The following is a 23677-nucleotide window of genomic DNA, read 5'->3' as shown; positions in this document are numbered from 1 at the left end:
CTCCAATGAAGAGACAATTTTCTTTTCCCCCTTTTCTCTGGATTTATGACGATGACAGCTCTGTACTCCGGGGTCTGTCTCTCTCTCTCTCTCTCTCTCTCTCTCTCTCTCTCTCTCTCTCTGATGATAGCAATTTACTTCTGTGTGTGTGTTTACACTTTATCATCATGAATTAGGTGGGGCTTACATTTTAAATCATAAGTTTTGTATTTAACAACTTAAACAGTTTATCTAACCTCCCAATAGCTGCCCTGCCTCCCCTCTGTGTCCCCCTTTCTCCTTTTTATGGGCTGCCATTCATTTCCCCCTTCACCCAAGTTCACACCTGCCCAGCCAGCCCATAGGCTTCCCCACGGATTTGGCCGCGTGTGTCCTTCTTTTCAGAAAGGAATTACTCGGTGCTCCTACTGACCCCCGCGATTAAAATCTTTTGTGTAGTAACTCCGAATTCAGGATAAAGTGTGGGTAGATATCCCCTTTTGCTGCACCCCTACATCCTTCCGGCACCCCCGGGGTGGGGTCTCCCACTTTGGGCAACATCTCGTTAGCCTGTTTCTACCCTGCCCGCACTCCCCAGTAGCCATCAGAGCCCATTTCTCTTGGCATGAGAACCCTTATCTTTTTTCCTTTCTTTCATAATCCATTGCATTTTTTGAATGCGCGGCAGCAGCGATGAGACGAGATTTCAGGAGAGGAAAGATGTATCGCCGTTGTCGGTTATTTCCTGGGCATGTGCCCGGCAGGACTCAGTAGCACGTAAGTGTCACACAGCTGGCCTGCCTTTCCTCACGCCTCTCCTTTGCCGTTCCGCAGCTGAACTATCAGCAGAAAGTCGGCATCATGTACTGCAGAGCCGGGCAGAGCACCGAGGAGGAGATGTACAACAACGAGTCCGCCAGCCCAGCCTTGGACGAATTCCTGCAGCTGCTGGGGGAGCGCGTTCGACTCAAGGGCTTCGAGAAATACCGGGCCCAGCTCGACACCAAAAGTAAGGGCCCACTGACACCTCCTCCTCGCTCTTTCCCTCCTGCTAGGTTGACGTGCGTCTGCAGTTGCCCGACCACAGCCTTGAAGAGCGCTGGTGTTAGTCGGGAGCAAGTCAGAGAGGGAGACGATGGCCCACGAGCAATGATGACCATTATCAAAGTTGCTAGGAGTGAACTGCAAAAATAAGCATGCTGTCAGACGTGTGGCCGGAATAGAGCCGTGAAGGGAAACCATGCGGAGTTGCTCCTGGATTGGTAGAATGCAGTTTCATTAAACGTAGCTGAGTGTTGGGGTGATGAAAAACTTCAGACTCTTATGACCACCTGGTCGTAGCCTCTATAATTAAAAACAGTCATTTTATTGGCACATGCTTCACATATCATATAATATAGTCATTCTGTTGTTAAGAAAGACTTGTGCACTCATCACCACAATCCATTTCAGAACACCGTCTGCCAGTACTCGTTGCTGTTAGCTTTTCCTTCCTTCCACCCTCCCCCCCTCTGCCATGCCCCGAGACGATTATCGATTCAATTACCGTCTCTCCTGATCTCCCTCTCTGGTTTCATGTACGGAAAATTACCCAAACACAAACAAGAAGCAAACAGACAAAAAGCCCACCGACAATGAATACACAAAACACAGGAAAACCTCAGTTGAAAAGAAAGCAGAAAATATCAAAAACTGAAACAACTTTAAAATGAGTCCAAAGGGAGGTCAAATGATAGGTATGACATTTTCATGACGAGCCGCATCTCCCATAATCTCCCGTACGATGTTCTCTCTCTGATATCAGGTTTAACCAGGTCCCTTCATGTATTCACAGGGATTCGCCAAACGCTTACTCCGGGGGGGGGGCGGGGGCTCACTGCAAATGAACTCCGGCTTCCACTGACATCCATAACCTTCTGCAAATGGGGGTATTCCGAATTTAAGCTCTGATACCATTCCCTCCTTCAGATTTGGATTTAATGATTTACAATTCGTGAGTCACATGGACTTACTTAAGTGGCTGCTGATTTTAAGACAAGCCTTTAGGACACCAGATGCTGTTCACTCTGATTGCCGAGTGCCGTCTGGTTTCGCCCCTGTGTCCTCCATGATTTCTTAATGAGGTCATTTATTGAGCTGGGCCATGTCATAAGAACTACTTGTTTTTAGATTGGGGCTTGAATTAAGTGTTACCCAAATCCATTCATGTAACTATGATTTTTATATCTGATTCACTTTAGAGAAATCATTATCATTTTATGATTGAGAACATTGTAAATCATCCCCGGGGGCAAAAAGTAATTCTATTAATAATTAATTTACCCAATGGTATAGGATTTAGAACCCGGTCGAGAAAAATAAATTATACAAGTATCGGCTGGCTTCAGACTGCAATACGTGAATTGTTGACTTGTACAGATAGAACTCTTAAGTGATTGACACGATTTACACAAACAGTGGGGGATGGTGATAGGGCAAAGCTTTGTATAGCACCCATTCACAAAGGCCATGCCTACCAGACCACCACGTGTTATAAGAAAGCAGAGAGGCCATTAAAATAGTAAATAAGTGGGAGTCTTGGGCCTCCATTCACTGAGCACCCTCAAAGCAAGAGACCGGAACCAAAGTCCAGCACTCCCAATGCCACCACCCGGGGCAGCAGTCACCTGCTCGTCTTTATGCTGGAGCGTTTTAGCCTCACGTCCAAGGCAGTGTGTTGGTTTCTTAAATCTGCCGCAGGTGAGTTTGAGGTAAAGCACAGTTCAAGTAATGGGGTTTCCACATTGAATTTCTCTGGCACGGCCTCTGAAGCATGTGGGCGTCTGGAAAGGACAGTCTGGAGCCCTGGTAGTCCGTAGCACACGGCTTGGGTCACCACGGGCTGGAGAGAACCTGGGTCAGAAGTCCCCAGTTAGGAACGTGGTACTGGGCATTGTCTCTCTGCCGGTCCTGAATAAATATTGTTGAGCTCATTTTCCCAGTGGGAGGCTGCTCTACCTGCCTTACCCACCAAGAGAAATGTAATGGCCTTTTCTGAGATACACCTGCCCCCACTTCCCGCATCTTGACTTCAATTTCCATAAGATTCCCTTGCCAGTCTTGATTTGGGGCAACACAGGGGCAGTGCTGCACGGCAGCAACTAAATGGTCACTCAGCCCCTTCCCGGCCCCTCACCCCACCTTGGAAAAACTGGCCCCAGCTTCGTGGAGGGCCCCTCCGCTGACGTGGTTTTCATGAAGCACATATAAAGGGGTGGTTGGTAGATGGCTCAAGGGAACTAAGCTCTGGAATTTTTGACTCTGGTGAACTCACTTCACGGTGCTCATACTTATTAGATAAATGTGTTTATGTTCTCTGCCGTGGCATGGCTTTCTTAGTCCTTTTTCCTCTAGGGTTTGGGTTTGGGGGGCGGTTGTCCAAGGTCTGTGCTTGATTCTCTAAGAAGATGGGTTTTGGAGCCGCGGCGTTAGTTTGGCTGATACAGTGGGTTGAGTACCAGCCCGATCAAAAGGAAGAACATACAGGGCTGTCCACGCCCTTCCTCAAGTCATTCATAAAATACTTACAGACTCAAGTATCTATTTTGACTAGAGTTTGTCGGCTTCTGCCGGGCGACCATGTGGGGCAATTTTCAATTTAATCTGGCTATTTTGTTTTCCAGGTCTTCAGATTAGCATATATTTCGTACAGTCCAGAGTAATCTCTCTGATTTGCAGTTCAGGAAATGAAATAAGGAGTTGAGTCAGGAGAACAGAAAGGCATTCATAAACTGCACTGCAGGGAAGAATTTCCGGTTGCCATGGTTTTGCTGTTGCCAACTTGGAAACGGCATGCAAGAGAACTATTACAGCCATAAATAGCCGAGCATCTGAACATTATCTTAACGCTACATTCTGCTTGCATCTGCGTCAGATGTTTAAATCTCAGTCTGCCCTTAAACATTCTTTCCCCCAGATGTTCTGATTGCATCCTTAGATGATCCATTCATGCTGTCCAGTTTTGTGTCACAGGGGCTTCCGGCACCACAAAGAGCTATTGAAGGGGTCTGGAAATGGCATGTAGTAAACACTTCCTTTGGCCCCAGAAATGAGTGGCCTGGTGGGGAGGTGGGGAGGCTGTGCGATCTCTGTTTACTGGCACATTGGCAGCCAGTGCCTCTTGATGACCAAGCACCACATGAGAGATGTCTAGCAAGGTTAAGGCTAGCCAGTGCAGTATCAGGGAAGGCAGCGGAATAAGCAGACTAGGGACTGCCTGGCACGCTCTGCCCCATGACCCCAGCAGCTGCCAAGGCGAGATGAGGATGAGCCTGGACTCCCAGACTGCCTCTCAGCTGCGAGCTTCAGACTGATGCTGTATCAGGAAGGGCTCTTCTCAGGCAGCGTCTCCCCTTGAGTCTCTCTGTATCCTTTTAAGGCACATCTTATCAGAAGGATTTGCTTTCTTCTCCATCCTTTCAGAGTGTCGGGTTTCCTTGGGCGAATGAAAAGTAAGAAGGCATTTCTCTTATAATGCCCTGAGGAAATCCCTGTGGAAACGTCTCTCTGACCCCAGCCCTTCGAGGTCGCCCTTCACCTCGGCAGTTAAACAGCTATTCGGTGGTGGCAGGGTACAGCAGTAGCTAAGGAGCACCCTCCTCACACACCCAGCCGCCTCTTGCTGACTGTGGGAACGTGCAGACAGGAGAGGCTGCTCTGCGCACTGTGGTAGAATCTCACTCCAGTTCATCCAAGTGCATTTTTTGTGTCAAAACACACTTTTCTCCACATCAGCTTTTTTAACATGAACACTTTCCGGAACAAGTGTTCCCAAAGGATCATTGCCTCTCCTTGTGACGCTGTAAATGCCACTTGGATCTGCGGTGTTTCGTGTTCACCAGAGTGAAATATGACTTGCCAGTACTTCCTTCTTCCTCTTTCTGGCTCCCTTTCCTTGTGAGTCTCCGTTACCCCAGTGGAGATCAGATTCTCGGGGCCCTGTTATTTCATTTTCAAACTACCATGTCTTTTTGTCTGAACTTTGACTAGGGTGTCACGTTTCCAGCTTCAGAACTCACTGCCACTGAGTTGAGGCCAACGCATAGCAACCCCACAGAACAGGGTGGAACCGACGCCTATGATTTCCAAGACTGACTGTTAATAGTAGAAATCTGTCGTTCTTCCGAGGAGCGGCGGGTAGTTCCAAACCACTGACCTTGCGGATCACAGCCTGACACACAACCGCCATGCCATCAGGACTGTTTAGTGTTTGGGGTTTTTGTGGGGTTTTTTTGTCTTTTAACCCCCCTCTTCCGTAGTGTCTTATTTTGCTGTTACTCCAGTGAGACATCATTTCAGATGTCAGGTTCAGAACCAGAGGTGGTTTTTCGCTCCACTCCTTAGCTCCATATTGTCCTTCAATCCCTTGAATACGTTTAATAATATCTTCTTCGTGTCATCAGCTGTGTCATTTGGGTCTCCTTTTAACTTAGGGTCTCCTGCTTTGGGTACAGATGACTGCTTCTGTACATATCTGATTATTGGTAATTGGATATTAATGTTTCATCATTGTGTGTCACGGTTTTTGTTGTCTTTAAAGAGTGTTATGTCTTGGCAGGCAGTTAAGCACAGAACAGTTTGATCCTTAAGAATCTCATTTTGAAACTTTATTAAGGCATATCTAAATTAGATAATTTCTTGGAAATTTATACCTGACTTTTTTCCCCTTTAAAGCTGAATATACCTGCATATTCAACAAAGTTCTCTGCGCCATCTGGTCAGTCTCTATTGCCTTATAACTTTGTGAATTGCGACCATTGTTCAGCTTATAATTCCCTGGTAGCTTTTCCTTCTCTTGGCCCAGCCTTTGCTGTCTCCCTCTGCGTGGACGGGTTAGTCTCCAGCCCAAGACGCAAAGGAATCCCAGTGTGGTTTTTGGCTCTCTGTCGCTGCAGGTTTCTCCTCTTCCGTGTTCTCCTCAGCACCGAACAGCCCTGCAGCCCTCTAAGGCCCTACCTGTGGTAAAAGGACAATGGGGCTCAGCTTGGCTTCCCCTGTTCTGAGCCATTGTCCCCAAGTGCCCCCTCCCGCCCCCCCCCCCCAGCAGAGAGCCCAGATGGTTGTCTGGTTCCCCTTCAAGTGTCCTGTCCTCAGGAATCACTGCCTATTGCCCAGTGTCTGAAAAGGGATGTTTCTCATCCTTTGCAGAGTTTTCTAGATGCCTCTCATAGGGAGCCATGGTGCTGTGTGCCAGACTTCATCCCCATGATGGGTAGTTCAAAACCACCAGCAGCTCCACCGGAGAAAGACTGGGCTTTTTACTTCGGCGAACCAGTATAGTCTGGGAAATCCATAGGGGTCACTGTGGGTCAACATTGACTTGATGGCAGGGGGTGGTTGATTCCCCCCCCCCCCAATTAAGTCATAGAAAGACACCCAAGTATTCTGTTGTGACTGGGAGTGGAAGCCCCGGGCAATTTCCACAGGTGGCATCTCCTGTAATATCCACAAACCCTGCTAGCTAGATAGCTGTTATCCCTGGTTTACAGAACTGGCTCTTTTAGATGAATGAGCATGCCCATGACTGGAGCTAGTGAACATGGGGCAGCTAGACCAGGTCCCAGGGGTCTGGGAATGGATGCTCAGCGGGCCCCCAGCCCCGCCTCTCAGCCCTACCTCGCCCTCTCTCAAGCCCTTGGGATTAATACTAGCCAGCCCTCTCGTGAGATGGCTCTCCTGTCGTGTATTGTGGTTGTGTTTAGGACTTTGTACCCGGTGAAGGACAGACCGGCTCAGGGAGAGAAGGATTGATAAAGCCATGGCGCGCTGTCTCTGTCTCGATTTACTGTCCATGTTCCCAACTCAGAGATAAGAACCTCCAGCAAACAAGCACATTGCAAATGTACTGAGCGGGAAAACTCTGTCATGAATAAATGTCCTGTAGTGTTTTTTTCTTCTTCTGTATTTGGGTGGTTGGGTGGTGCAGCCTCAAGATAATGACCATCCCTCACACTGCCATGAGCCCAGAGAGAGCGTTTCCAACCAACACTCGATTGAGAGCTAGAGACCACCCTCGTCTGAAGCTGTGCACATGAAATGTTACTCTGGGACGCCGTGTCCTGCCTGAGAGTTGTTTGTTGAGCAAAGAAGATGCGGAAGCTCTTTGTGAGACATTTATTCCCTCAAGGCCCTGCCCTCATTAACGTGTAAATATTCATGAAGTCTCAGCACTGTCTTCAGTTTTCACCAATGTCGTGGAAGCGTTGGGGATTCAGAGTGTTAGGTGAGTGGTAAGGCTAAGACTTCCCGTAAAGAAAATAAATCTGTTTCTATAGGTTGGGGTTTTGATAAGGAAGTAAAGATGCGTTGCATTTGCAGAGAGAGGGCTGTTTGGAGTTTTAGAGACTGATGAATGAAGACACTGTGTCTGTTCTTTACTCTGTAACTGAACAGTGTCACAGCCTAAGGGTTTTCCTTTTGACTGTTCTTGAGATGCGATCAACCAAGAAGCGAACGTATGTAAAAATTCAGAGAATGCTACACGGTTTGCCCTAAGTGCCCAAAATTTTAAATTCTGCCCACACATTTATTGAGTATCTTCTTTATTGAGTACCTTCTATGGGCTTTCTCTTTCATTATTACGATTTCACTTGATCCTTACACTGAAAAAGAATATAGAGAATTCGAGAATGGAAGTGACCTCCTTGTACAATGTCAGCAAATGATCCTCCTGGCATGCAAACGCAGGTATTCCAAGTGGGGAGTACAGGCAGGTGCAGATGTCCCACAAAGTGAACGCTATGTAGAAAGTAGGACTGACTGACATCCCTGGTTGGTCTCCCTTCCCTCTCCCAGGTTGGTGATTTTGAGAGGCCTCGTGACACTCTAGCCACTTCAGCATCACCCATTTCTTGTCTGCTGTGGTGAAAGATAATCCTATTACCCCTTCTTAGCCCTGTCTGTAGTGAAACAGAGCGACCTGTCTCTGGATGGGGCGCAAGGAAGAGTGCATGTGCTACAACCGGAAGAACTCTTGACTGAAGTCACAATTCCCAAACACCTCGTTAGCTTCTGAGTGCAAGAGTGCCCCACAGACAGCCGTGTGCTGTCTATTAAGGGTGTGTCTGCGTTCCAGGCATGAGTCCCCGTGCCCTTGAGCGTTGGTGTCTGCATCCCAGGAGCCCGCGGCAGAATTTGCTCCTCTGGATCTGACTCCACCATGCTAGTGTGATCGTCCGGGGAGTTCTCTTGGACAGAGTAGAATGGCCCCCACTGGTGTTCTAGGCTGCAAACCTGTGAGGGGCAGAGCTCCCTCCAGGCCTGTTCTCCCATGGGCCCAGCTGGGGGCTGTTGGGCTCAAACTGCTAACTTTCTCGGTAGCAGTTGAGTACTTACCTACAGGGCTACCAGAGTCCATAACGGAGTTCTCCTAGGGACCGTAAATGGCTGGTTCTCAGTAGCCAGGTGACTATTACAGTTTTCAAACTACAAGTGAGAGTCAGACTCAGAAAACATCTGTGATTTTTGCCTTGCATTTGTTATGCCCCATCATGAGAAGACCTGCATAAATGGAGTGTGGGCTGTCTTTAGTCTATTTACTTTGTTCGTTTATATGCATTTAGCTAATGAAATGATCGCTTTCTTTGTGTTTGTAAATACTAAAATCTCAGAACATCCCAAAAGTTAGATTGCATAGGCAGATTTTCTTTTATCCATCTTTTTAAAAAATCCCCCTCCCCCTGTTTTCTTTTTTTGGGGGGGGGGGGCGGGGGATAGAGAAAAAAAAGTTTTATAACTGTTCACTGTTACAGACATTATCGACAAGGTCAGTCACTCTCAGAAGCTCATCTTCCTCCTCCTCCGGTGCCCTCGCTTCTTGCCCACCACTTGTCCCGTTGGGAGCCAGGCTTACACTGGCTGCACAGTTGTCCTTGGGTGTCTGCGGTTTCTCTGCTGGCTTGCCAATCAAGTTCTCAGTGGCTTTGCCAGGGCTCTGTCCATTGGTGGAAGGTAAGTCCACTAAGCTATATAATCCAATGGACTCCCCACCTTGCCTACATTTTCAGCTTCCTCTTCTTCATCATGCTCCATCTGGTAGGGCTTCTGCGGGCAAGGCGCTGGGATGGCTCTCGTAGGCAGGCTGGCCTGCAGCTCTAGAGCAGCTGCGCATATACAGAGGGCCATGTCCTTGTTTGTGGTTCAGATCCATACATACATAGGGCACTCCTGTTCCAGTAGACTATTCAGAAGTACAAGATTGGGGTCACACTGCAAGAAAAGGATGGCTGTGGCATTGACCTTGCTCGAAATAACTTCTACTAAGCCTATTAACCTGTTTGCATGTCTTCAAATCGAAAAGCTTGACGTACGGCATCATTACCGCGTCAGCCACGCCTTTCCTGATCAACTGAGACGAGAATTCTTAGCATTCCTCACATCGTCGCTGTTGTCTGTGAGAATCAGGAACTTCACTTCTGTGATTTGACATACACTGCTGACCTCATTAGTGGGTACATCATGGGAATCAAGATGATTCATGCTACATTCGAATTTAGTCTAAAACTTACTCCATAATGAACTAGTATCATTTTTCCATCTTTGTTCTATAAAAATACAAGGGTAAGTAAAAAACCATTGATATACCATCACAGAACTCATTTTTAAGACAGAACCAGCCAGCTGTGAAGCTGTTGTTTGTCAGTATATCCTTCCTCTGGGTCTGTACACTTCCTTCTCTTGAGCCTTTCTGCCCTGAGGAATTAATTCTACGAGTTTGCATGTCCACCACGCCCTCTGAACTGGGGTTTGCGTGTGGGAAATACAAAGACTAGAAGACAAGGTCAAGGACTAGAGGGCGAATGAGCTTAGGTTTCCTCATGAAAGCCTCAAAAAACAGCCTTCCTAGCCTCAAAGAATGAGCAGGTTTATTGCCACAGGAGAAAAATAATAACCTTCCTCAGTGAGACTTCCCTGGTCTCTCTTCTCACCAGCGCAGTTTTCTCAAAAATGCCTGATTCCCCGCCATGTCCATCCTGTGCCCTTTGAGAAAACCTATCATGCTTATCCTTTGGGAATGCAAGAAACAGGGGTGACGATGGTCCGAACGAAATTCTCTGCCTCGAATTTAACTGACCATCAGATCCCCTCAGAAGTCGGCACTTTGGACTTTTTTTTGGGGGGGGGTTGTTTTTGTATGAAGCCACCCTATTTCCGCCAAGATAAGTGTACTTCTGAGAGAACTTGTTTGCAGCCGTCCACTGAGCAGAGACATTTTACAAATGGCCGTGGGTGGATTCGAACCGCAAAGCCTTGGTTTGACAGCCGAGCGATTTAACCACTGTGCCATCAGGGCAGCTCCTTCCTCTTTATCAGGGGTGAAAAAGCATGTGCCGTAGTTCCTGTGAAGACTAAAGCATTGGATGACCTTATCATTGTTCTGTCAGGGACCGTGAGGCCTCTCATATATCAGAACCACTCTGCCTCCTCTAGCAGAGCTCAGTTCTGGTGGCTTGCTCCTTCCTGCCACCGCTATTCAACTAGTAGGATGAATTAACAATAAAATCGAATGACTTTGTCACTAAATAATTGCCTTTTTTTTTTTTGGTATGGTTGGCATTTTTGATTGAGGGAAGCTGTTAAAACCCCAAGGAATCCTTTTGCATTTATTTCTATTCTATCAGACTTTGGAAAAGGATTTAAGCAACATAAACAGAAACCACAAAACCTTGACTTCAACAGTACATTTCTTTAGAATGGGTGTAACGTTCTAATTTAGTGTTGCATAGACTGTGACACTGCTTTGGCCCTCATTTGAACTTCAGTAAAGCTGTAGAAACTATTTTCGAACTGTTTAAAAATGTCAGCCAAGTTCTGAGGTTCTCACAGGGCTTATAGGAGACGTCGGTGGAGAAGGGTGCTGTTTTTGTCTTTTTAATGCGGTCTGTAAAGGAAACAGCCAGCCAGAAGTAGAACAGCATTATCCTTGGGTTGTCTTATACAGCAGCTTGCCTCCCTTAGCAGCTGCACATTTAGAATTAGAAATAAAAAGGAAAAATGTAATATGTGAAGATGGATGCCAGTCTTTTATCCCTAGTTCATTCATTTTGCTCAAAATTGTCTTGAAACACATGTACGTACACGTCGAAGCTGACACATAAAGTCGTTAAAACGCACTAGTCAGCCCTACAGCTTTCGCAGCAGGTAAGTTCTCCACACTCAGGATTTATCCAAAGTTGTTCCATTGAATACATGAGGACAGGAATGTAGCAGGGTTTCTGTGGGAGGGGGTGGGGGTGCGGGGGTTGTGAACATTGAGAAGTACTGTCCTTGGGGAATTAAAATGCGGCTACATATTTTTGTAATTTTTGAAAATGTGTGCATATTTCTATTTTTAGCTTACTTTAGAACCTTTGCCTTTGTGTCTGCCTCAAAATCAAAAGAACCTCTAAAATGCTCCAGGTTGAAATTGAGGGCTCTAGAACATAGTTGTAAATCTGTCTGCAAGTCGCAATTGGGTCTATTCTTGGAGTTGGACCCAAAGGCAGTGGAGCTACAGCATTGAGTTTACCTAGGGGCATTTATTAACAATGGAATCCCTGCAATGTAGCAGTGAGGAATTATTAACCTGATTGAAGGCCGGACATGATGGTAGGACTAGAGGAAAGTAAAAGGAAACAGAGGAAAGAACCAGGAGGCAAGGGACATTTATAGAGGTCTAAATATAGGCATGTACATATATAACTATGTACTCATATCTATATGTTAAGAATTAAGGTTACAGGTGAACATTGGGCCTCGACTCAAGTACTCCCTTAACACAAGAACACTTTGTTCCAACAATCTGGCTTTCTGTGATGCTCACCTTCCCGACAATCGCTGAAGATAAAATGGTTGCATAAGCAAATGTGGAGAAAGCGGATGGTGCCCGGTTATCAAAAGATATAGGGTCTGGGGTCTTAAAGACTTGAAGATAATAGGGTCTGGGGTCTTAAAGGCTTGAAGGTAAGCAAGCGTCCATCTAGCTCAGAAGCAACAAAGCCCACATGGAAGAAACCCACCAGCCTGTGTGATCATGAGGTGTCGATGGTATCAGGTATCAGGTACCTAAGATAGGTAGCCAGATTTTAACATTGGTGAAGTGGGACACCAGCGGGACACCATTGGTAAAACTGCTATCCTGGCGAAATAGCCACATGGCAGCTGAAAACCGTATACCCTAGGTTGTTGTGAATTCTTTTTGAAAAATCGGGGCTTTTAAAAAATGCCACGGGATGCAAGAAAAATTGTTAAGAATCAGGACTGTCCCGCCAAAAGCAGGACGTCTGGTCACCTTAACCTAAGATCCAGAAGAAAACCATACCCAAGGTGAATGGGGTGGGGGCCATGGAGTGGAGACCCAGTGCCCATCTGTAGACAGTTGGACATCCCTTCACAGCGAAGAGATGAGCCAGTCAGGGTGCAGTAGAGCACTGAAGAAACACACAACTTTCCTCAAGTTCTTTGGTGCTTCCTTCCCCCCACTATCATGACCTCAATTCTGCCTTACAAATCGGATTAGACCAGAGCATGCACACTGCTACAGATAAGAGCCTGCAACACAGGGAATCCAGGATGGATACAACCATAAGGGCCAACAATGAGTAGAGACACCAGGAGGATTAAGGTAGGGTGGGAGAAGAAAGGGGCACTTGATCACAAGGATCAATCTAGAACCCCCTCCCAGGGGGACGAATAACGGAAAAGTGGGTGAGGGGCGATAGAGGACACTGTAAGATATGGAAATAATCATCTAAGGTTCGTGAGGGTGGGTGGCGGGGGAGGTAGGGGGAAGAAATGGGGAGCTGATATCAGGGGCTCCAGTAGGAAGAGCATGCTTTGAAAAGGATGGTGGCATATGTGCGAATGTGCTTGACACACTGGATGAATGTATGGATTGTGATAAGAGATGTATTAAAAACAACGATAAAAACAATGGAATCCCTGGCCCAGGCCTGTGGTCCATCAACGGCCCTTCTGTGGAGGCGGGACGCGGGAATCTGCCTTTTAGACGAGCTCTCCAGGGATCCTGTGCTGCCTACTACTGACAGCTCCTGTGCCAGAGGCTCGGTCTTGCTGCTCTAGTCTCTAAAATGCAGCCAAGTGTTTGGGTCCTCAAAAAAAACCCCAAAAAGCAGATGATGACAGAGCATTGAGTGTGCACACAGGGGCTGCTCCTCTGTTCCCTCTGCAGCGCGGACGCCCAGCCGCTTCCTGCCAGGTGTACAAGGAACTTGCTTCTCTGTTTCCTCAGGTCCGTGGGCAGGCGGATTCTGAGACCTGATTAAGCAATCAGGGAGTAGAGGCTGTAGCAGTCCTGTTCAGTTGCCCGCTGTCTGTCAGCAACAAAATCGTTCTCTTGTTTGAGTCGGAAGTAATGGAGCAAAGCGGGTTCTTTGCACCTGAGGATGCAATGCAGGGGTCTGTGGACTCAGGAAATAACTAGATCTTTATTTTCAACCACCCTTTTTGAAACTTAGCATTTCCTTCCATTAAGAATATAGACAGTAAATGACAGAAGAATTCACTACTTGTAGCTTTATTACCAATATAAATCATTATCTGTTGATCTAGATACCTCCAAGGATTGCTTATGTTCATGAATACTTCAGATCATAACAGATGTTAAACTCGTGCTAAATCCTGCATGGTACTGTTATATTACCCCAATGCTTGGTATTGTAAACAGTACCAGATTGTACAAGTTACATATGTACACATATACCTATGAGTCCATTTTTGTACAAGTACTACAGACACAGATATATATTTACTAGTAGCGCATGTGTGTATTATTCTGAGAAGTGACCCATTGGCCTTTGACTAGCTAAAAGAGGTCCGAGACCATAAAAGGGCTCTGCACCCCAGGGACAGCCCTCTGAAGTGAATGGCCTTCTTTAGTCAACGCCGTCATTTCATCGTGGCTTGTTTGTTTGTTTGTTTGTTTTACTATAGCGGACTCCACTGGAACCCACTCTCTGTACACAACCTACAAAGACTATGAAATTATGTTCCACGTTTCCACCATGCTGCCCTACACGCCTAACAACAAGCAACAGGTAAGCACAGCTTGCACCCTCCGTGTTCTTGCCCCTGCCCCCCACCCCACCCAGAAGCCTAAGGGGAAAGTTTGTAAAATCTGAAACCAGCATTTAAAGGTGCACCTGCCACAGCAGTGGGAAGCTTTGTACTCTGTGGAAGTACGGAATAGCAAATGATCCCAAAACAAATGAAGAGACAAATTCTAGGTTAGCAGCCAGCTGGATGGCTTTGTGCACTAATCATTTGCTTTTCACCCACGGGGCTGGAGGTTTTCGTGAAGCTGAAGGGAGCACGTTGAAATCATGGTGATTAGATGACTCTGCAGGGACGTGCCCGAGCGGGAGGAGTGTCCTCTCAAAGGCCAGCGCAGCAGAGTCCTCAGGTGCTTCTCCAGGTGTCCCAGGTAGATCCCAGAATAAGGTTCTTTTCTAATGTGTTCATCAGGACGTAGCAAGAAACATCAGCAACAGCCGTGTGTGTGTGTGTGTTTGTGTGTGTGTGTGTGTGTTTGTGTGTGTGTGTGTGTGTGTGAGAGAGAGAGAGAGACGGACAGACACACAGATACACAGACGGACTTCTTTATGCTCTTGTGAAGTTGACTGAGTCCTTGCATGGTACAGACAAGGGGCCACTGACTGAAGTGTTAGTCATCTGAACCCACCCAGAAGAGCCTCACAAGGAAAGCCTGGGGAAGGGCTTCCCCAAGTCACAGGCGGGGAGACCCGACGGCTTGCACTTCCGCACTGAAACACACGGGGTCACTGTGAGTTGTAAAGGACTCGTTGGCACCTGGCTTGAGTTATTTGGTTCTGGTTCAGGTGTTTGACGCAAATGAAGAAATGACTCATTGTTACAGAGCAATGTGGCAACGGCAGTATCGTTTTAGAGAGCATATGAGTGTCTTTTTAAAGACACTCTCTCAGTGTAATAGGTGATACAAAACCGAAATTTATAAGCATCTGAGTGCTCACCAAGTTTCCTATCAAACAGCTTTTGTGAACGTGAGCCAATTCCGTTGTACTGCTGACCTGAAAATGCACGTAGACTTTGTTATTGTCAGTTGTTGTGTGACCAGCAGACCAGCTGCAGATTGACTCACATCCTCGCTCACAGAGTTTAACCAAACACTGATCTAATCTGGCACTTCTTCACGCTGGATTTGATTAGATTGAAAGTCCAGGCAACAAAAGCTTGCCTTTCATTACGCTCACGGGAATAATCAGAAATAAGGAAGCGAAGCAGTGAATTGGATATAAATATGAAATAAACTGATTTTAAGATAGATTTTCTGACCTGGATTGTCTTGAAGATGTTTTTTAAAACACAAATCCCAAGTTCTCGATTTATTTAGGAGGTGGAAAAAAGCCAAGGAAAATATGCTAGATTTCTTATTCCAGCCAGTTTATAGACAAGAAATGTTTAAAAATATTAATGTATCACCTATTAAGGGTAAGTAAAGACATTTCTACAAGATGACTGATGAGAGATTAGTGAAAGACACAAATTAATAAATGAGATTAATTGCTTATGTTTAAATAAGTAGGTCTAAGTGGGGAGGCCCCGGTGGCCTAGTAGTTACGAGTTGGTCTGGGATCTGCAAGATCCATAGTTCAAGACCACCAGCTGCCCAGCAGGAGAAAGACAGGGCGGCGCTTTCTACTTCCGTGATGGGAAACTCACTGCGGCAGTGTCTGCCCTCGCCTGCAGAGCCGCTGTGAGCCGCTTTCAGCTTGATTTGCCAATACGCTTTTAGAAGCACAAGTAGTGAGTAGAGTGAGTTCACATTTCAATTATTTCATTTTAGGGTCCTGTATTAAGATACTAATATTTCACCTAAAGTCGTTTTTTAAAGATAATACTGTAGGAAAAGACAGTGCCATCATTTTCATCAGAAAAATGGACATACCAAGTATTTATTCAAGATTCTGATTAGATTAATAATCTTTGATAGTCACTGTATTATATATAGTGTTCAATACACACCAGTCTTTCTTTCAGGATTTTACTGCATATTACAAATAAAATAAAACCTCCTCGTTAGAAAACAGGTTTAAAATCTGTAATTTTGAAGAACATCTCCCAACACTCCTAACTCCCAAATCTCAGCCCTGATCTTTTTAAAAAGCTGTGTTTGTCCCGGTTGGTTATCCAAATACCTGATCATTGCTTTTACTGGTACACGATTTGTATGCTTTAATGTCCACAGCCATTTAAAACAGAAAGTACTTGATCCTGCATTCTTAAACTGGTCAGGATGTATAAATATGATGCATGATTGTCCTCCTCTTGAGAGTGACCTTATAGTAAATCTGAGTCATGCAAGTCCGGTTCACATTTTCTGTACATCTTTAAACTGAACCATCTAGCAAGTACATCCTGGAAGGCACTGTTTTAGGACGATTTGGGGTGCCAGAATTTCAGGGCCCCACCCCCAGCCAGAGCGCGGTTTAATGTGAAACCAGAAGGTGAGCGTCTTATTCTTAATCAGAAACGAACTACATTTGACATCCACCTGTGCTAAGATTTGTCCGGACTCTCTGGGATGTGAGGCACGTCTGTGCTACCAGCTTGTGCCACAAAAACTGTGTCTGTCAGAAAATGCCTCCCCTGTGTTTCCTTTACTGACACCGACTAAGCCAGAACATAAATTACATTGTAATTACTTCAGCAGTTCTCATCTAAAAATCTTCCCCACGGCAAACTTTGTCCAGGAAACAAAACTGTTGTTATGGGAACAAAACCCTTCCGGAACCCTAGGATGTGGAGATGTGGGAGCACTTAGGGCCATTCAGTGGTTAGCCCCATTCGAATGGGCTCTGTATTTTCTGTAACTTGCAAAATATTCCTTTTCACCTTCTTCCCTGAAGGGTTTGAAAAGCGAGGCCAAAATACCGATAGCAACTACTCAGGTAGCCTAGGCAGAGGCGCAGGGATTGGTGGGGACGAGCGTGAGTGCAGTTGCAAAGCGAACAGACAGGGAAGCACAGCCTTCTCCTTGATGTTGTTGGCTTGTTTTTCCTTCTAGCTCCTCCGGAAGCGGCACATTGGAAATGATATCGTCACCATAGTGTTCCAGGAACCTGGAGCACAGCCATTCAGCCCGAAGAACATTCGCTCCCACTTTCAGCACGTGTTCGTCATCGTCAGGGCCCACGGCCCCTGCACAGACAGTGTCTGCTACAGGTATGGCTGTAAGAGCCTCCGCTGCCGCAATGGCAGGGGGACGCTCGTCCTTATCCTCTGCTCCTGGCCGGCCAGACTCACAAGCTGACGTCACCTGATGGCCTTGACATTCCCCAGACGTGTTGGTTAGACACCTGCCGCTTCCATTGCGCCTCCTCCCAGGTGGTGTCCTTTAATCTGTACCATCTGGTTACTCTCGAACCAATCAGCCACGCTACTGATTATATTTTGCTTTTGGTATGGCCAAAGCAGAGAAGAATGTTCATGATAATTCATGAGGAGCCAGGCTCATTTGAAACAATATTACTCAAAAACCCCAAATTACTACAATGTCAGAAGCGTTTTCTGTCTTTTTAATGGTTTCCATGTCACCTGTTGACTTTGTCTCATGAGTGTGTGTCTGCGGAAGCCTTTGTAAGGTGTCAGAGAGGATGAGGATAGGTGATACTCGGTTGGCCGTGCCAAGACGACGTGTGAGAAGGTCCTAGCATGCTTAAGATGCTTGTAATAGGAATCTGTCCTTCCACAATAGGAACTTTTTGCCATATCTACCCCCCACCCCGCCCCCTCCTCACCCCATTTGGAAGGCTAAGCTTTGCTAACGTGGAATGTTTGTTATTGAAGCAACATAGCCGCCTGGACAGAAAGTGCCTGACACAGACCTGTATTGGCTTATGAGGTGCCCAGCTGCCTGCTCCTATGATAATGTGAATTCACGAAGCAGGCATTGCTCAGAGAACCAAATGCGGGGGTGCACTGAACTCAGGGCCTCTTCCGAAGCTTCCACCACTGACCTTGTACATACAAGCCAAATGCACAATCTAAATGGATGGTTCCCAGCATTATTCTTTCTTGTTAATTAATAGGATATTCTAATAGCTAGAGGTTTTTAAGGTAAAAGGAAATTGATTAAATAAATTTTAAGCCTGTATGAAATTTAACCTAGTAATCTGTTTCATGTACCTAGTGTATCCACATATTATGGAGCCCTGGTGGCGTAGTAGGTTAGAAATTACGCTGCTAACCACAGGGGCAGCAGTTCAAAACCTCCAACCTCTCCATGGGAGCAAGGTGAGGCTTTCTGCTCCCATAAAGATTTAAAGACTCGGAAACCTAAAGGGACATTTCTCCTCTGTCCTGTAGGGTCGCACCGAGGGAGGGAGGGAGTGGTCTTTGTAAGTACTTCACCAGGTCTTTCTTTCAAGGCACCTCTGCCAGACTCGAACTGCTAATCTCTAGGTTAGTAGCTAACACAAGGCAATGGAAGCTTTTGGAATGCCAGACCATTCCGGTGACAAACTGTGGTTGCAGGAAAATAAGTTCACTGTCAGCCTTCTGTGTCCACAGGGATATTTCACCATAAAGATCGAGGTGAAGAGTATTGTCGTCGTCCATTTTCACCACACTTACCCAGCACTTATCCTGTCAGTGCTCTTGATTCCCTCCTAATTTTCAACGATCCCTTTGCACAACAGAAGGAAGCATTGCCTGATCCTACACCTTCGTCGCCATCGTTCCCATATTTGATACACAGTGGAACAAGCCAAAGAAAGGCTCCATACGCTCCTAGATCTTACTTTTTAGCTGATCCCGAGGTGAAATCGTAGTGGGGACTAGAAAATCCAGTGCGGGAAACACCTAACTAATTCTTGCTAATTACAGAGGCACGGTAACCTTGAATGGTCATGGCATGAGCAAGAATTGGGAAATCCGTCCCAAAGTCTGTGTGTTAAATCTTGAGCCCATAGCCAATCATGTACCCCCTCTGGTCTCTGTTAGTGTATTTATATAATTACAATGAACTTAATGTCTGGTCTCAGTTGATAGAGCAGATCAGAAGCAATGAGTCAGAAAGATAGAGCTGTTCATTGTAAATATGTACTGAAAATATCCATAAGTGATTACTGACGGGGGAGATGCAGAAAAGCTATTAGCATAAAAGAAACAAATCTAAAAAGAAAAAGAAAAGAAACAAATCTAATAGCAGTATGGGCCCACACCCCAGAAACCTGACCCGGGCTCCGAGGAGACTCTGCCCGTTATTGTTTTGGGGGATGGCTTCTTGGCTCCTCCTGCTCTGACCTTTGGGTAGGAAACGGTTGCTCCGTGCTGCGTCCCTTGTGCTTTCAAACTCAGAGTATCTGTGCGTCTCACTGTCGTCCGTAGAGATGTCAGTTCAGATGACCCTGGGTCAACTTTAAATTCCTTTTGAGGGTCAAGATCTATCGCTTTCATCCTAGGCCTTTGACCCCAGCAAATGCCACGAGACCCAAGCCATCCAGACCCAGCCCAGAGAGGCGCTGCTTGACCATGGGGTTCTGTCACAAAGCCCATCCTTTCCACCACATGTCTGCTGGAAACCTTCTTTGTGGTGCCGTGAGGCATGGTCTTGCCATTGAACTTTTCTGTCGGCCATGCAGAAGTCCCCTCTCTCACGATTTCTGAGTAAACCACTTTGACCATTCTGGGCGGGTGCCCTGGGGGAGCGAGGAATCCTGCCAGCTCCTCAGACTGGGGTTTGCAGCGTGAACCTCCCTAGCCCTTCATTCTTAATCAGAGGTTTTAGAAAGAGAACATTTTTAAATGCTAGAACAAATGCAGATGTTCCTCAGGAAGACAGGAAATGAGTCCTTATAAGATAAACTCGAGAGTCTCTTGATAGAGTTTGGGAAGTGCTGGTTTTTCCAGGTTCCCTTCTATTCTTTCCGTAAGGGTCTCAGCCCCTGAAGGTGCATCATTGAGATCTCTCTGTCTCTCTTGAGTAGAACAGCCAGTTGCTCAACAGCACCCGGTGCTTGAGGTTGAGGCAAGACTGGACCTTTGAAGAATGTGTGACTCTTTCGAAGATGCAGTGTTGTGAACTAGCCTAACGTACGTGTGCCCAAGCGGAGACCCACTGGAATCTCCTTTTTCAAATAGCAAGAAACATTGCATCTGAACGATCTGTGTAGGGCCAACCGAGACTCTAGGAAAGCATATATTCTTCTGGTGTCTGAGATATCCTTTCTGCTTCTCTTAAATGAGGCCTTAGCCATCCACGTTCAGATTATGTGGCAACTAGAATAATGCACTTTTAACCTTGTAGAAAACCTTGAAAGTTAGATTCGCCCAAAGCAACACCCTTTATTTGCAAAGAACATTCTAGGGTATCATCGTTCACATTGTCTTCTCCTGTAAGAATTCTATTTCTAATGGTGCAAAGCTGATTTTTTACCTCCCTACCACGGTGAATCATTGATAATTACATGTTAAGGATTCACTTCTTCCCCTCACAGTTCATTCTAGAGCCTTCTAATTATTGGTGGGTTTTCAGTATGTTTGTCTAAAGTTGATTCTATCAGTTAATAAATAGATGTGTAGGAAGCCAGTGAGCTAACGCATTTCAGAGCCCAATGGATGGGTGATGCTCAAAGTCATGTTCCCTGCTCAGCATCCCCGCCCCTTCCTTATTTAGAGTAAAATCACATCTGCTTCCTGAGAAAGTGAAATTGGCAAGAGGAGAAGTTGCCTTTTTCAAATGAAAGATAATATCGTTAAATATTTCTAAATCCTTCCGAGTTCCCCCTAGAAAAATGGGCCTAATTTGGATTTTGGTATCTCTTGCTTGATTTTTACATAACAGGAGATTAAATTTATATACATGTCAGCATTCGAGCCAGACAGCTCACATTAGACAAAGAGACGGCCTTCTTAATGGTGTCATGATGACGTCATCACGCATACACAGAGGCGTCTCTGAGTTACCGTCTCCAGTTTGAAAACGGTGTTGCCAACGTGAAGCCAACTTCCTAGGCTTCTGTTTTTCTTTTTCAAGAAACGTGAACACCAACCATTGGCCTTCCCATGGCCTCCTCTGAATGTAGCTTCCACACGTCACCGAGATGGGTGATGGTGTCAGACTGTCACAAGAGATGAGCCTTTCTTTGCAAGGCACAGCCGAAGCCCTGACACTTCTGTAAACCAGCAGTGCCGCAGCGGGCTCTTCCCACCCGGGGGCTCGGAGCGCGGGGGCACCAAGCAACCGGATCCTGTATTGTTTCCCTTTGCTACAACCACATGCTTGACTGATAATTTGGAAAAAGGGCTGTTTGGGGTGGTAGCACCCTGGTTTCCCGCTAGTCGGCTGAGGTTGGCTAAGTAGGTCCTGGGTATGTGAGACAAAACACACCATCTATGTGTCCATTTAACACCTGGCACTTTAGGAAGAACTTTTGTCCTTTGAGACTAAAATGCTACGTTGGCACAGCTCTCTTCCGGCCCTTTCCACAGGCCCATGTTCAGCAAACGTCCCTAGCTCAGTCTTGCTTTCAAGACGCAGTGGGAGAGTCACAGCCTTTTCCTCCCAAATAAACTGGTGAATCACATCCCCAAAGTGGAAAATTTTCAGCAGAGATAGGATTCAGTCGAAAAATAGGATTTGAATGCTACTGTCATTACAAAAATTAAGTCTTTAAAACTCAAGTGAAGTCATTTATTGCTTACATTCATGTGTTTCATTTTAAAAATGTGCTTTTACCTGGCTGTCCCAGGATGCCTCACATATAGGTCCACAGATACTAATTTAATGTTGTTAAGAATTGAACCTGTTTCTTGTGGGTTGTGCCCCTTTCATATTCTCCTTCCAAACCTGCACAAAGGGCATTGCCCCCAGGAGGCTTTGTGTCCTTCCAGAACCTCAGCCTGTCCTGTGTGCGCAGTGCCCCCTTTGGAAACAGCCCGTAGATATTTATAGTGTCTGTTAAGCACAATATCACAGTATTCCCCAACCCGTGCCCCCCAATAGAGTCACTGCCTTTTGAAGAAAATGTTTTTAATTTAAGCTCTGGGGTTTTAGGCCCCACAAAATGTCTTAGTGTATAAATCCTGAATGTGGCTGAATGAAAACAATGCTCGTGTTGGAACAGGACTATATATTGTTCTTGCGGAAAAAGCGAGCATCCGTCTTGCTGCGGGAATGTGAGACTTTGATCCAGTGCTGTTTCAGCCCCACGATGCGCATACCAACACTCCTATCTCTCTCTCTCCCTCTCCCTCCCTCTCAGTGTGGCAGTCACCAGGTCCAGAGATGTGCCTTCCTTTGGGCCACCCATCCCCACAGGAGTCACTTTCCCGAAATCAAATGTGTTCAGGGACTTCCTTTTGGCCAAAGTGATTAATGCAGAAAATGCGGCTCATAAATCGGAAAAGTTCCGGGCCATGGCGACCCGGACCCGCCAGGAATACCTGAAAGACCTGGCAGAAAAGAATGTCACCAACACCCCCATCGATCCTTCCGGCAAGTTCCCATTCATCTCTTTGGCCTCTAAGAAGAAGGAAAAGTCCAAGCCATATCCAGGAGCTGAGCTCAGCAGCATGGGTGCCATTGTGTGGGCAGTCCGGGCCAAAGACTACAGCCAGGCGATGGAAATAGACTGCCTCTTGGGAATCTCCAACGAGTTCATTGTTCTCATCGAGCAGGAAACAAAGAGCGTGGTTTTCAATTGCTCCTGTAGAGATGTGATAGGATGGACGTCCGCCGACACTGGCCTGAAAATCTTCTACGAACGAGGAGAATGTGTTTCCGTGGAGAGTTTCCTCAGCACTGAGGACATCAAAGAGATTGTCAGAAGGTTGCAGGTGAGTCTGGTCCCTTCCCCTTGGGGACCGCCAGTTTCTAGATCATCAAGTCATCCACGCAGACCAGAGCCAAGGTCCCTAACTTCACGGCTTGCTTCATTTTGTTTGCGCCCACCGCGATGTGATTTGCTAGGTGTTCTGTTTGCACGCTACAGGCCTTCCACCCCGAGCTCTTTGGACGCAGCGAGTCTTGTCCTGTGGGCCGGGCGGATGGATGAATGGATGGCCGGCCTGCTCCTCAGCTAGCAGTAGCCCCGTTCGCAGTTTCCGGCTTGCATGCCCACTCCTGAATACCCTCTGTTGTCTCCTTGTCCAGCTTGTGTCCAAAGGCTGCGAGTCGATGGAGATGACCCTGCGGAGGAACGGGCTAGGCCAGCTTGGCTTCCACGTCAATTACGAGGGCATCGTGGCTGATGTAGAGCCCTACGGCTATGCCTGGCAGGCAGGCCTGAGGCAGGGCAGCCGGCTGGTGGAGATCTGCAAAGTGGCCGTGGCCACTCTGAGCCACGAGCAGATGATTGACCTCCTAAGAACATCGGTCACGGTCAAGGTGGTCATCATCCCCCCCCATGAAGACTGCACCCCGCGGAGGTAGGTCAGAGTGGAGGGCTGGGACACCTGGTTTCCGAGCAGGCTCTCTCCGAGAGGCCAGGGTGGCGGGGTGTGGTGAAGGGTAGTCAATTACGTGCCTGGCTGCAAGGTTCCAGCCGTGGAAAGTCTGACTCAGGACAGAGCTCTTTTTCAGCACGCGGTAGCCGCAGCTGGAAAGGCTGATTAATGTGGGCCATTCCATGATTGACATCTCTTGAGTCTATGAAGAGAAGTCTAGGAATATTTACTGGAA

At 46.6% G+C, this 23677-nt stretch overlaps 1 protein-coding gene across 24 annotated transcripts in view; it reads left to right on the top strand.

Moving 5' to 3' along the window:
* The window catches only part of SIPA1L1 (signal induced proliferation associated 1 like 1), a 335625-nt gene that overhangs the window by 247200 nt on the left and 64748 nt on the right, over positions 1-23677 (top strand). For all 24 annotated transcript variants that reach the window (XM_075531736.1, XM_075531745.1, XM_075531744.1 and 21 more), the window contains 5 exons: positions 814-988; positions 13948-14051; positions 17060-17217; positions 22260-22833; positions 23150-23424. In XM_075531736.1, the coding sequence (XP_075387851.1) occupies positions 814-988; positions 13948-14051; positions 17060-17217; positions 22260-22833; positions 23150-23424 (1286 nt within the window). The remainder of the gene's footprint in view (positions 1-813; positions 989-13947; positions 14052-17059; positions 17218-22259; positions 22834-23149; positions 23425-23677) is intronic.

This window comes from Tenrec ecaudatus, chromosome 14, assembly GCF_050624435.1.
Source record: "Tenrec ecaudatus isolate mTenEca1 chromosome 14, mTenEca1.hap1, whole genome shotgun sequence".
NCBI classification, from domain to species: domain Eukaryota; kingdom Metazoa; phylum Chordata; class Mammalia; order Afrosoricida; family Tenrecidae; genus Tenrec; species Tenrec ecaudatus.
The sequence above is the reverse complement of the archived record's forward strand: the minus strand, read 5'-3'. Positions and strand labels throughout refer to the sequence as shown.